The sequence below is a fragment of the Balaenoptera acutorostrata genome, chromosome 7 (assembly GCF_949987535.1).
Source record: "Balaenoptera acutorostrata chromosome 7, mBalAcu1.1, whole genome shotgun sequence".
Taxonomy (NCBI): domain Eukaryota; kingdom Metazoa; phylum Chordata; class Mammalia; order Artiodactyla; family Balaenopteridae; genus Balaenoptera; species Balaenoptera acutorostrata.
This window is the reverse complement of record NC_080070.1, coordinates 5,691,320-5,705,655: the sequence shown is the minus strand read 5'-3', so window position 1 is coordinate 5,705,655 and position 14,336 is coordinate 5,691,320. Positions and strand designations below refer to the sequence as shown.

General features: G+C 53.9%; 1 protein-coding gene across 7 annotated transcripts in view; it reads right to left on the bottom strand.

Annotated features, from left to right (window-relative positions):
• PRKAG2 (protein kinase AMP-activated non-catalytic subunit gamma 2) overlaps nucleotides 1–14,336 on the bottom strand; it is a 284,819-nt gene that overhangs the window by 187,984 nt on the left and 82,499 nt on the right. For 6 of the 7 annotated variants that reach the window (XM_007165414.3, XM_007165415.3, XM_007165417.3 and 3 more), the window contains exon 3: nucleotides 12,350–12,629. In XM_007165414.3, the coding sequence (XP_007165476.1) occupies nucleotides 12,350–12,629 (280 nt within the window). Of the gene's footprint in view, nucleotides 1–12,349; nucleotides 12,630–14,336 lie in introns of those variants that run through there. The other variant, XM_028165961.2, reaches the window with a different exon arrangement.

Genomic DNA, 14,336 nt, shown 5'->3' with positions numbered 1-14,336 from the left:
AAAAGGGATGTGCTCATGACACAGTCCCGCCACGCGGAGGGCAGCTGGCCCGGCCGCCTTCCCTATGAGGCACCAGAACCGGCTGCTCACCTCCTGCACCTGCACCACCTCGGCTTTCTCTGCCCCTTGCCTCCAGCCCGCAGCTGCAGACGAAAGACCTCTGATCTGCCCGGAACCGTCTTGGGCAGAAGCCCTGAACTCTCACTCCCTTTGGTGGAAACCTCATCACGTGGTCCCAGCGAGGCCTCAGGGAGGGGCTGGGAGGGCCAGGGAGCCCAGGCTGTGGATGAGCTCGGAGATCCCGCCGCACGCTTGCTCCCTTCCCTTCTGGCCCAAACGCTGTGAGAGAAGGCCAGTCTCTCTGACTCCCGGCCTGCCACTCAATCCTCAGCCCCTAATACAGCTTCTTTCCCTTCCCGGCTACCCGACCTGCTCTCTCGAAAATCACCATTGATTTCGAGGTCAAATGACAAGGAAGTGGCAGCAGCTGGACGGCCTCACATCCGGCCTTCTCTCCCCATCTGGGAGGAGTGGGGGGCATCTGAGCCACACGGCACCCTCCCTCACTGACCGTACTCTTGCGATGGACGACAGATCATAGGCCAAGCTTGCTCTATGGATCTCAGCCTCCCATCTGTTAAACGGCGTCGCTTTCCCATGGAAGGTCCCTGTATCGGTTTCCTGCTGCTGCCTGTACCAGGGCACCACAAACCAGGTACATCAGAAATGGGTTCCCTCACAGTCTGAAATCGAGGTGTTAGCAGGGCCGTGCCCCCTCCTTGCCTCTTCCGGCTTCTGGTGGTTGCTGGCAACCCTTGGGTTGTAGACCCATCACTCCGGTCTCTACCTCTGTCGTCACGTGATGCTCTTCCTGTGGGTCTCTGTCTTCCCATCACCGTCTTCTCATAAAACACCAGTCATAATGGATTAGGCGCCCACCCTACTCTAGTGTGACTTTATCTTAACTAATTACACCATCAATGACTTTATTTTCAGATAAGGTCACAATCGGAGATATGCTGGGGGTTAGGACTTCAACATATCTTTGTTGAGGGGACACAATTAAACCCGTAACAGTTATTAGAAGGATTAAATGAAACTGTGTGTCTTTATAATCCACCTAACATTGTGTGAAATCAGTTCTTTATCTCGCTCAATTCCCCAACAAGCCCTGGCCTGATAACTTGCCTTGAATTCCTACATGACCCCTGCATTCCTGACCCGCTAACTTGATGCTGACTATGACCTTGTGGGCTGGGATCAGATGCCTTCCTAACACTGGAGGACGATTCTTTCCATAATGGTTTGAGTGTCTGATGCGTGCAGAGCCTATGGGGAGCCAGTGCACCTGCAGGAAGTGTACCGAACAGCAATTTCACACTCAGCTTCATCTCCTTCTGTGACGCCACGTGAGTAGCAGTACGACGGCAAACCCAAACGGGGCACCCAGCCTACACCAACATCTTCTGGAAAGAACAGAGGTTCTGTCATCACCTCTCACACAAGCTCAGCGGAGGGTGGGGAAGCGGCGGGCTGAACCCCGGAAGGCTTTGTTCTCGAATATCACTCATGCAAACAACAGCATGTGTCAAAATCCATCTCCTATTACTGGGGGCGGGAAGGAGCTGGCAGGAAAGCTCTTGTCAACAGCAGACCTTCTGGAGGAAGTGATGGTGGGTGGGACACTGGGAGGGGGGGACGGGGGAGGGGGGAAGTGAGGCCCACACGAAACACACTTTCCAGAAAACCGTCTCCTCCTCCCAGTGTCAGGAATTTTCACCCTTTGGGTGGTTTGCATTTGATTCTCTTCTAAGCCAGGTCTCTGCGGGTTGTCTGAGGGCAGTGTCAGAGCAGCTGCAGCCCAGATGCTCGCTGACACCCATCTGTAGCATCCCAGGACCAGGAGCAGAGCCGAGCCTCTGCTAGACAGAGACTCTGAGATGAAACATTCGCAGGGGAAGGAAAGGGCCCAGGATTTCCCTGAGAACCTCAGGCTGACCAGAGAGCCGGTGACTGGCTGAGAAGAGCCAGCGTTTGGCCAGTGGTGCCCCAGGGCGTCCAGGCCTGTTACAGAGATGGAAAAGCTCCTGCACTGGGTGGGTGATAGCGGCCAGAGACCTCCTGCCCCTCCTGAGACGTCCAGCCCACTACCCAGCAAAACGGTTACCCTAAAAGGTAACCCACAGGACAAGGTGCCTCTAGTGCTAAGGCCGGGACCCCCCTCTGTCCCCAGGGGTCTGGTGCTGGGCCTTATTTTGAATATCATCAGGTTAGACAGTCATGGAGGAGAAGGGACAGACCTGCGTGGGCACTGATGCCTCAGTGTGTTCAGCAAGCCAGGGGTCAACCCTACAGAGCCACATTGGGATGGGCAGGGTATCCCGCAGTCCTCCCCGGCCTGACTGCTCACTGGGACGCAGAGGCAGAAAAAGAGGAAGAAGGATCTAAGTTGAAAACATATTCTCTATTAAAGTGTTTTACCCTCCACACGACACTCGGAGTCGAAGCAGAAAAACCACTAACTGTCTCCAAACCTCACCGTGCGGTTGGCGAGGTCACGTCAGAAGGACGCTGCTTCGTACCGAGGGCAGAGGGAGGGGAGTCAGCTGCTGCGGCCCAAACGGTGAGCTGAGCTGCAGGTGGAGGCCCGGCGGGACCCGCTGCCGTGGAGCCCCGGTCGGCCTCGGGCACCGTGGTTAAGCCCGTGCCACATCTCCACCCAGACTCACGGTTGTGCATTTCTACCAACGCAGCTTCATCTCAACTTCTGACCCCAAACATTATTGGCCCAAAGAGATCTCTTTACAAAAAGAAAATCTATCTTCCAAAGACCAAAACTGCCCGTCACCAAGAATATTAAAGAATAGATATGGCTCTGAAGGCAATTCTCAAAGAAGACGTTCAAAAATAGGAGACGTTATTGTTCCTCATCGTGGAAGGAAGAATAAATGGTCCAGAGTCTGCACAGAGATGAGCTTCCTCCCCGTCCTGCCACGCCCAAGGGGCCCAGATTAGGGGGGTCAGGCCTGGTCCTCTTTCGCATCAGCCATACCCCAGCCCCGCTGCGCAAATCACTGCCCGACCACCATGTCACGCTCCCAGCACTCCTCCCGGAAGGAAGGAAGGAAGCAGCACGCGATGCACCTGAAGGCTCGTGCTTATTCGGAGCCTGAGTCACTAGGGCTTCTGATGTTCCATTTCACAGCTAGAAAATCATCCTTTGGGACTAAGCCAAAACGAGGTCTTTGCTTCTGATGGTAATGTAAATGCTCCCGAGAGAAACATCTCCCTTTGAGCAAGATGTGTACTTTTCTGTCCTCCCGAAATTCTGAATAGGAGCCTGGGAGAGAAAATCTTGACCCCCCCCCCGAAAGAAGAGGGAAATTCTACAAATGTCCGGGAAGGTGGAATCTGGGATAAGTTAAAATGACTAACCTTGAAGTGTTGGTCGGGTGAGAGAATTGACGTGTTCTCAATTCCCTGTCAAGCAAGGCTGTACACAGACCCTGTGAACCTTGCCCAGTTCCAGAAGCATATTCAAGAAAGTCCAAGTTATGTTCTTGAAATTCACAGGCTGCCTCATTCCACAGAGGAATTAAGGTACTTTACAAGGAGATACAGGACACACCTGGATACTCTAGGTTAACAGCAGGCAGAACTGACGCCCTGACAGGCCGCCCCTCCGCCATGGGGCACGTGAGCTGGGGAGGAGGGTCTCACGTGTACAGACCACCTGAAACCATCCACCTGGCTGGGCCCACACCCGTGGCCACCCCGTGGCTCCCCTGGCTGCGGCTGGAGGACGATCTGAGCGCTCCCAGCCATTCCTGTGCGGAGTTTATTCCAGGAGAGAGCAGGCCCTGCGCCAGCGGAGGCCGGGAGGAAGGTCCTGGGGACCCTGGGCTCAGGGGAGGCCCTCCCGCCTGTGTCTGTGGCTGCTAGAAGGCAGTGGGAAAGCACGGACTCCCTGGAAGCACCGAGCGGGACGAGTGCTGGTTTGTGCAGGCACAGGGCTTGTAGGGACCTGAGCGGGAGGATGGAAGGGGGGTTATCAGACAGGCCTGTCGGGAGGCAACCGAGGACCCACAGGCCGGGCTGGCGGCAGGGATGTTCCCTCCCGCGCCCCATGGGGTCTGATGCTAACCTTCTGGGCGGGGGGGAAGGATGAGGCCTGGTGGTGGGCCGATGTCCATGGAAACTTGGAGCAGCTTGAGGGCTGCACGGAGCAGGAATCGGGTGTGAGGTGCAGGGGCCCTCTCGTGTGAAGGTTGGGGGGAAACCTCTGCTGGCGAAGCCCCCCACTTTGGCTGGGGAAGGAGCTTTCGTTCCTTTGTTTTTTTCTCAGCTTTGCTGCATTTATCCGGCCTGCAAGGATGGGCAATGCCTTGTATTCGGAGTTTGAGGAAGCCTTGAAGAGTAGGGTACTGGAGGTAAAAGCGGATACCACATGAGTTCAGATCCTGGTTCTACCACTTACCAGCAGTGTGGCCTTTGCTCAGTGACTTAGCCCCTCTGGGCCTCAGTTTCTACTTTGATGAAAATGGTCAAAATCTGACGTCATGGAGTTTTTATGCAGATTAAAATAACGATCGATGTTAACACATCAGGGAAACTCATGTTTCAAGGACAGAACTCCTGGAACTCCAGTACGGAGCCCGCCAGTTTAGGCGGCAGGAACAGCCACTGGAGGTAACAGGGAGCCTTTACTTAGTGCTTCCAAGACTTGTGCACACAAATGACTTCTTACTCCACCCCCTCGGCCAGGTGGGTCTTAATACAGTACGCACAGGATACGGAATAAACTATTAAGCCAGGACATGAGGGGCCAGGGAAGGTTTGTGGTTACAGGAGGGAAACGAGGTTAAGGACATCTTTTAAGGAAAAGTTAGGAAAGACATAGTATGGTGAGAAATAAAGGGCAAAATATGGGTATTTTCAATCACCCCTGGAGCCTCTCTTCTGTTACCATTTCCCTACATCTGGCTCTGATAAAGAGCAGCAAATACGGGTTATGCAAACAGAGATGGGGTATCACTGAGCTGGGAGGGATCTGCATGCCCAGAGAAATGACAAGCATCCTCCTTTCAAATCCTGGAGGACCGGCAGGGGTGGGGGTGGGGAGGTGGTGGGATGGTGGTGGTGTTTGCTGGTAGCTACACTTTTGCATGAATCCAAGGAGAGCCTCTGGGCCTGCAGTCTCAACAGAGTGGCTCATCCAGAGACGCTGTGCTTCCCCGTGGGTGTGTCCCAGCCCCCGGAGTAAAGTCTCCCTGGAGGAAGTGCCCCCCTCACCCGTGCTGATCCGCATGGTCATCTTCTTCCTGGAGTCGGTGGTTGCCAGGCTGCAGATCGGCTTCACAGTCATCGTGCTGCGCCGGAGCGGGACGCTGGATGATGCCGGACGCTGCCCGCAGGCGACATGACTGTGGCCTGCCCGGCCGCCTCCCGGTTCCGTCCGCAAGGGATGGCCCTCCAGAACAACCTCCTGACTTCCTTTGGTTTTGGTTCCAGATTTTATTTCAGAATCTCCTGGAGCTTCATCAACACTCTCACGTTCTGGCTGACCACCTGGCTTGCTGTCTTCTACTGTGTGAAGATAGCATCCTTCTCTCACCCCATCTTCTTCTGGCTGAAGCGGAGGATTCCTCGGTCAGTGTCCCAGCTGCTGCTGGGCTCCCGGATCCTGTCTGGTCTGACCGTCGTCTCATCAGCCACCGACAAGTCAATTCTTGTGCAGATGGTTGCCACCCAGGGTTCCCATGGAAACGACACCCTGGCTGGTAGAACACAGACCGTCTCTTTGCGCTTTTTTCTACCTCATGCAATTATCATGTGGTCAGTTCCATTCCTCCTGTTCCTGGTGCCCACCCTCTCGCTCATGTTCTCGCTGCGCCGGCACTTGGGGCAGATGAGGGACCGCAGACCCAGCCCGAGTGATCCCAGCACCCGGGCTCACACCATGGCCCTGAAGTCACCTGCCTTCTTTCTCATCATATTTCCTCTGCCTGATTATCGTCGTTGTGAACATCCCAACCCTCCGGAAGCACCGGCACTGGGCCTGGGAGGCGGTGACCTATGCCGGCATCTGTCTGCACTCCAGCATCTTGGGGCACAGCAGCCCCAAGCCGAGAAAGGCCCTGAAGAAGAGGCTTCGGCGAGCCCTGAACAAGGAGCAGTTTGTCTTGAGTTGTCAGTATCAAGAACCTCTACCACCGCACAAGCCCACGAGTGGCCCGAATGCACAAGGTTTGGGGCTCTGTCCTCTCTTTCCATTTCCTTCTTTTTTGCCTACCTTTTGTACGCCCCCATTAATTCTTTCTCCATCCCTCTCTGTTTCTGCCAACCGTTCCAGGGCTCCTAATCCCTGGTCTGGGTCCCAAGCCACCTTGGACTAGGATGGTAGCCTCATTTCCTCACAGGCCTTTCTCACTCTCTACACAAGCAGCCCTAATAATGTTCTCCCAGCACCATTTGGGTCCGTTCTCCCTTTACAGAGACCTGTAATGGCTGTCAGCTGTCTCTGTGGTCAACCTAAAGTTTGTTTTTTTTTTTTAAATGGTGACATAGGTTGTCTCACACCATCCCCCCCACCATCAACTGGCCTCTTCGTCCCTGCTATGCTCTCAGAGCCCAGTCTCTCTCTACTTCAGCCCAGGAAAGCTTCTTTCTGTCTCCCCACGTGCTCTTCCCCGCAACCTGTGGTCTTTTGGCCCATCTGGAACTTCCTTCTGTCCTTTCTCTGCCGTTCTTTGCCATTCCCTTCTTTTGCGCTCTGCTGAAGACCAGTTCCACCCACGGAGCCTTTTCAGTTTGGTCCCATGAGAGTCTGAGGGCGTATATGAGTTTTGTGCCGTTACAGGTCCTGTCCTCGATTCTGTGTGTTTGCTGTATGTTGAATTAAAAGGAACTGTCTGATATGGAAATGCTTTTAGGTATTGGCCAACAGAAGATCGAGAAAGCAAACAAAGTAAATTTGCTACAGTTCTTAATTTTGAGAATCTTACTTTTCCTGTCCGCTCACCCGGGAAGTGGACCCTGCATGTGGACACCTAGGAGACTGGTCTCCAAATTAACCTGGGATGCAGATTACTTAGCGTCCCAGAGTGTGTGCAAAATGGTCCACTGGATGTGGAAAGAAAAGTGTGGCAACTTTAATTTCTGTGTATTTTGATCTCTTCCTTTAAATTTTTAAATTAAATTAATTTTTTTGGTGTGTTTTATGATGTACGTAATGTATTCGTAGAGTATTACAAGCACGTAAGTAAAATAAAGGAATATGCATATGGCAGAAAAAAAACAATGCTCATGTACAATGCACTTCGAACGTGCATAGTAGACACGGATTATTATCAATGATTAGGGAGCAAAGCTTTAGTAACGTGAAATGCAGTCCTTCTTGAGGTCCTGCCTTGCTGACTATGCAAGATTGTTTTTGCTTTTAAAAAGACTTTCATCTTATTATTTGCAGTTCAAGAACATACTGACGTGCACTTCCCTTTCCTCATCTACAAAGGCAAAGTCATCCTCAATCAAGTTGTAAAAAATCTTTTGGAGATAAGATTTGCTGTTTTCTGGAAGCTTCTACTGCCACATGGTCACGTAAGACTTCTTGGGAACTAGACAAGGCGTAAACATGTCCTACTTTGTGGGTCACGTGGTCTCGGATAGCTCAACAGCTCAAGTCTGCTGCTACGTGTGAAAACAGCCGCAGGGGAAAGAAACAAGGGCGTGACTGTGTCTCAGTGATTAATGTACACAAATTAATAAAGGATTCTGGCTGGATTTTGTCCCGGGCTGTAGTATGCCGACCACTGTATTAGCCAAGGAGGCTGTATAGCACGTTATTGCTTTGCTTGGGGTAGCTGACCCTGATCCTCTAAGGGAATTAGGTTTGCTACTAACAGCGGGCCTGGGAGGAGTGTGACCAAAACCCCAGAGTCCCCAAGATGTGTCTTTTTTTTTTTTTTTTTTTTTTTTCAGTATCTCACTGTGGTCCTGATGCTGCCATCTTTAATGGATTGTTTTTTTGTAATTTATTTTATTTTATTTTTGGCTGTGTTGGGTCTTCGTTTCTGTGCGAACGCTTTCTCCAGTTGCGGCGAGTGGGGGCCACTCTTCATCGTGGTGCGCGGGCCTATCACTGTCGTGGCCTCTCCCGTTGCGGAGCACAGGCTCCAGACGCGTAGGCTCAGTAGTTGTGGCTCACGGGCCTAGTTGCTCCGCGGCATGTGGGATCTTCCCAGACCACGGCTTGAACCCGTGTCCCCTGCATTGGCAGGCAGATTCTTAACCACTGCGCCACCAGGGAAGCCCCCAAGACGTGTCTTGAATCAACTCGCCACTGGGCCCGGAGACCAGAGGAAGGCCACAGCCACTCTGTACAAGCAGCCCCTCCAAGAGGTAGGGTCCTTCTAGAACAAAGGGCCGGTTTTCCTCCCTGGGCAAAGAGCACCAGCCAGCCTAGGTACTCGCTGGTCCCGGGACCAGACATAGCATCTGGAACTGTAGCCTCCATCTGTATTACCCCTCTTGTTCTTGAAGTGTCTGAAGATTGAATTATCTCCTTTTCTTTTATTTCCCTTTGAAAATGATTGTGCTCAGAATTTCTGTCTTCCCTCTTTCTTTCCCCTAATAATAGACGGCAGTGTTTACCAAGCTTGAGTGTCACCTGGGGGGTTGGCTGCACCTTTAGGTTCTATGTCATCAATGTAGGCTGAAAGTCACCGGATAGAAGGACAGGCTGCAGACAGCACTGGAGGAGAAATGGGAATTTCATTACTTCGAGGTGGAGGATTCAGTCCGTCACGCTGGCATCCTTAGTGGTGGTGCTTGGACATGACGCTGGGGAAGCAGCAAGGACACTCACCACTGTGTGTAGGGTGACTGGACCGAGTTCAGTGAGGGAATCTTTGGGAGGCTGTGTGTGCACACACGCTGGGCGGTGCACAAGGAGGGTGTTAACAGGTGCCTGCAGAGCTGCCAACTGCGCCTCTTCTCCAGGAACTTCCTGCTCACTTCCTGGGTGGGTTCTTGGTTACTTTGCTTTTGCTGCATGATCCTGCCTCCCAGCCCCCCAGTAACTGATTGGTTCAGAGATCCCAACGGGGCTAATTAGAGATCCTATAATGAGGAATCTGGAATGGTAAATGGAGAGACACGAAGACTAGGAATTCTCTGGATCTCCATGAATTCTTGCTGCCAAGCCCCCCAGAACCAGCCTGGTTCCTTCCCTTCCTGAGTCCTGAGCATTCAGCTCTTCTTTGAATTCTGTAAATATACCCAAATCCTTCCAATAAATTGTCTTCCTTGTTTTAAAAAAAAGGGGGGGGGAGTAAAAGGATGGGGACCAAAACTGGATTCAGAAACCAGGCTAGAAACGTAACCCTTAATGCCCCTCATACACATTTGGTTCTAAGATTTCCAGCAGGCAATGCAGACAGGGAAAATTGGGTCGTTACACGATCAGTGTCTATGATAGACAAAAACAATCCAGTTGCTCAGAAGTACAGCTATTCTTGGTACCGAGACAGGAAATTTCTCCCAGGGGGCTCGTGTGACAAACGGTGTCTTCACGACATCTTTCCAACAGACACAGCGGGTTTCATGGGCAGCTGTTTATCCAGACCCTCCATACAGGCCGCTGGCATTACTATCAAGCTCAGTTTTGTGAAATCAGTTCTGGGGCAGTGGGAGCAATATATAGTCTGGGCACGTTGACCCGGGCGTAGATTCAGGCAGGAGGAAAAGCAGATAGATTGTATACCCTCCACGCAAGCCTCACAGCAAGCCCAGTGAAAAAATCAGGTGGCTAGGACCTGAGGGGAGGACCCCGTGGAGTAGTGCACACACACTGCCTGGACACAGACTCAGACCTTCCTGCCTCATCAATGGGCTGGGCAGGGCTGGTTTCCCACGTCCTCGGGGAAGGTCAAGGACGTAGGCTTGGTGGTTCAAGGGCAACAGCACGGGCTACTGTCCTGGGTCCAGGCCCGCCCTGGTCTGAACACCCGCTCCCAGAGAGCTTCTCTGAAGAAGCCGAGCCCCCGCCCTGACCTAATCAACGCATGTCTTTACAAGAAGCCCCAGTCACTCCATGGCCTTCTTGAGCCCCGCCTACAGCTACCCAGCCAGACAGCAGAGAAGCCTTAACTAGCCACACTTGCTGCACAGAACCTAACAAGACACACCTTTGCAGCTGGGTGCTTTCTAGCACACTGAATGGCCTTTAAAAACACTGACCAGAAAAGGGCAGCACGGACTCCTGCTTCCCGGGAAGCTGAACATCTGGCCCGTCTTCAGGACCCAGCATCCCACCTGCTGGCTCCCCCAGACCTCCCAGACCCCATATCTTGGCTGCTCCTTTCTGCCTTCAGAAATGACCCTGGTCTTGGGACTTCCCTGGTGGTCCAGTGGTTAAGACTCTGCACTTCCCCTGCAGGGGGCATGGGTTCCATCCCTGGTCAGGGAACTAAGATCCCACATGCCGTGCAGCACAGCCAAAAAAAGAGAAAGAAATGACCCTGGTCTTAACAGAATGACCACCCTACACCCACAAATCCTGCACCTCCCCAGCCAGTGACATGAATTGCAGATCTTGGCTTTTCAATGTAACCTGTGTACTGGGTTGGAGGGTGTCCCCCCCAAAATTCATGTCCTTCCAGGAACCACAGAAAGCGAACTTATTTGGAAATAGGGTCATTGCAGATGTAATTAGTTAGGAGGAGGTCAGCCTCAAGTAGGGTGGCCCTTAATCCAAAATGACTGTTGTCCTTAGAAGAACAGGAGAAGCAGCAGCACAGAGACACAGACACAGACACAGACACAGACACATGGCGGGAGGGGGCCACGTGACAATGACGGTGGACGCGGAGGCTGGAGTGCTGCTTCCACAAGCCAAGGAGCACCCAGGACCGCCAGCGACACTAGGAGCTAAGAGAAAGGCCTGGAACAGATTCTCCCTTAGACTCTTCAGAGGGACCGTGGCCCTGCTGACGCCTTGATTTTGGTTTCTGGCCTCTGCAACTGAGAGAATAAATTCCTGTTGTTTAAGCCACCCAGATTGGGGTACTTTGTAATGGCTGCCCCAGGAAATTAATACGACCTAGTTCTGTTGTAAGCAACCCAGGCACAATGCCACCTTTGGAGAAACAGGACACCTGGTGAAGGTCTGGTCTGACATCCCCTCCCCTCTGAGAGGTGGGGCGTGATGGCATATTTGAGAATTTCAGGACCCCTGACCAGGAAACTGGGGATGCTCTCTAGGGTGCTGGGATGTCCGTGCTAGGACACACCTCCCTCCTGGCTTCATATCTAAGTTCCTAACTGCACGTCACCCGTACTGTCTGCGTGAGGACCACCTTGTCCTGTGACATTTGTACCCTTACACATAAGTGCAGTCATCGTGGGGATGCCTTTAGGGGTGCTAGGAACGATACCCCAAACCACCGAAAAAAATTAAAGAAGAAACTTCCCCACCCTTTCCTTACAAGTCACGGAGACCGAAACTGCACTTGGGCTGGCCTTGCAGATAGAGCAATAGCTCCTACCTACAGGTCCTCTTGCAAATACAACCCGGAGAGAAAGGAGGACCACTCCAGACGCGATGCCCAAGGGCAAGCTTGTTTTCCATATCATTGTCTTCTTCGATAGGAACTTCCCATGTCATCAGAAAGAGTCGTGAAGAGTAGGGAGATGCACTAAGACACGGGGACGGTGAAAATACACTCCATCTACTTTATGGTTCCCCTTGTATATGTCTAGATACGATCCACGGTGCTCAGTGGAGAATATTTTATCCTTAGATCACAAATACTCATGAGCCTGAAGAACTCTCTCTGAAACACACATTTGCTTCCCCTGTGTCTGTAACAAATCAACCCCACCTACCCAGGGCCTGAGACAGAAACAGTCAGGGTGTGCCAGGGACAGGTTCACTCAAATCCCCAGACGCCACGCCGCAAGCACGGGGGCCGCACGGGGCAGACGGAAGAAAGGGCTGGGCCCTCTGGCCCCAGGCGTGGGCCGCTGCTCATTTCCAGAGAAGGCTGGAGGCCAGCGCTCCACGTGGCTGTCCGCACAGCCATACTGTGAGTATCGGGGTATTTACATTAACCCCACAAGCCACGCCATACTGGGTGGATTAGTGCAGGAATAAAGCGACAGGTGGAAACACGTTGCTCTGGAGATGAATTTGTTCCTGGGGGACAGACCAGACGCACGCGCTCAGCACCATCAGTAACAGCCACCCGGCCAGCTTTGGTGTCCCTGCAGGTGGCACCGCGGCCAAGCGGCTGTGAGCAGCCCCCCCGGCAGCCCTGCACCCACCTGAACAATAGCATCAATGCCTTACTTTTTCTGGAGCGGGAGAAGAACCGGATGCCCCCGGGCGAGGTAGACGGGTTGGAGTTGGGGGAAGAGTCTTTGGACGAGGAACGGAAGATCCCGCTGAAGCTCATGCGGCGGGGGGAGCGCGGCGGGGACTCCTGGTAGGAGAACGGGAACACGGTTTTGGGGGAGCCGGGGCTGGTCTTGGGCCTCACGGGAGCAGACACGGGGCTGGAGGGCCGGTGCTGGGGGCCTCTGGAGAAGAAGCCTTTGGAGGGGCTGCCTGAGCCGAAGGGGCTGTCCACCTGCAGACAGACAAGACAGACAGACGGACGGACGGGTGAGGTCACTCAGAGCCTGTGAGGACGTGTCCCTGTCGTGCCTGCCCTCCCACTGTCACCCACCATCCAGCTGCTGCCACGACACCCGGCCCGAGAAGCAGCCCCAGGCTCTTCCACAGACAGAGGCGGCCCAGGGGAAGGACCGGACCCCAGGACGACCCACCCACGGGCTGGGCCGCAGCACCCAGGAGCCCACTGGCCCCCACCCAGTTCCCTGGAAGGGGCTTCTGGAGGTGGGGGAGGACAGCCAAGCAGCCGAGAAGGCTCGAAACACGGCACCTTCCCCCTTCGTCCTATTTGCGGCCCCGTCTCCTGGCCTTCACTCCTCAAGACCTCGTGTCTGTCCTTCTTGAAGTCTGACTACAGATCTGATCTCTCTGATCTGAAAGACAGGGGCCCCAGGGTTCCGTCCTGAGGGGACCCTGGCATGGGAAGTGATGAGGTGTTCACCTCCAAGCAGCTTCGGCGCTGGAGTAATGCGGGTTGCAGGCAGAGGTCGGGAAGAAAGCGAACAAGGCTGCAAAGCTCTGAGGCTCACTTCGGCGATGACTTGCAATTGTAGTTATGGTTTGAAAACTTACTGGGCTCCATATTTAAGCCAAGGCACACAACTCACAGACTCAAGGAATTTCGAACGTGTCCTGCTGGTGGGTTTAGCAGCTGGCACTCCCATCTGAGTGCCTGGGCCTGACACGCTTGCCTCTGGGCCACCCTGGAGGGTATGTAGACTCCCTAAGCCTCCGTCTCCTCCTGCGTGAAATGAGGGGTCATACCTGCCCCTCAGGGCCGTCTGAAGGGGCATCGGCCAGACCTGACGCACTGGAGTTGTACTCTATACATGACCTGCTGCCGTCCCGTGGGTAAGCCTGCAACACAGGAGCCAGAAGGGCCTCGGGGCCCACCCAGCTCTGCAGCAGAAAAGGAAAAAAACGACGTGTCCCCTGGGCTCTGGGGCAAGAATGAGGCCTGGCAGGAGTCGTGCAGCACTCTGAGACCCTGGGCTCCGCACGGCAGGTGCCGACCGGTGCACTGAGCACAGGACAGAGGCAGCCTCTGTGTCTCTGTCCACTGGGGTGCCTGCCTGGACCCGGGACCGCTGTGAGCTCCTCCACCACTAGAGGGTGCCCCCGAGCTGGGCTTGGGGTCCCTTAAAGGAAGTGATGCCCTGTGGGGACCGTCAACCGCACGCCCCCTTCTCCCTGAGACCCTCCACCCTGCGTTAAAGGACCAGTGTGGCCATGGCGGGGACGGGTGCAGAGCCTGGCCAGTCCCCTCGCCGAGTGGGATTCTGAGGCAGAGGCCGAGCTTCCGCAGAGCCATATAACTCAAGCTCTCCTCCTTATGGAGAAGTTCAAGGTTTTCTTTTTCTGACCATTTGGTACGAAAAGCATTTAGATTCTCTGCCTCTAGAGTACTGGCTTCAGCCACTATCCACCGACCTATGGGACTCAGGCTTTCTGAGGCTTTTCTGCATTGTAAGAGTAATGAACACAGAGAAGCTTTTGGAGCAGTGGGCGGCGTGCGCCTGTGGACGTGGGGGTGGGGCGCAGGGACAGCAGGCCCAGGGGTGGAGGAAGACCCCATGGCAGGGTGGTGCATGTCAGGGTTCTGGACAAAGATACAGGAGTCTGAATCCCAGCTCAGTTTCCAGCAGTGACAAGTGACCTACGT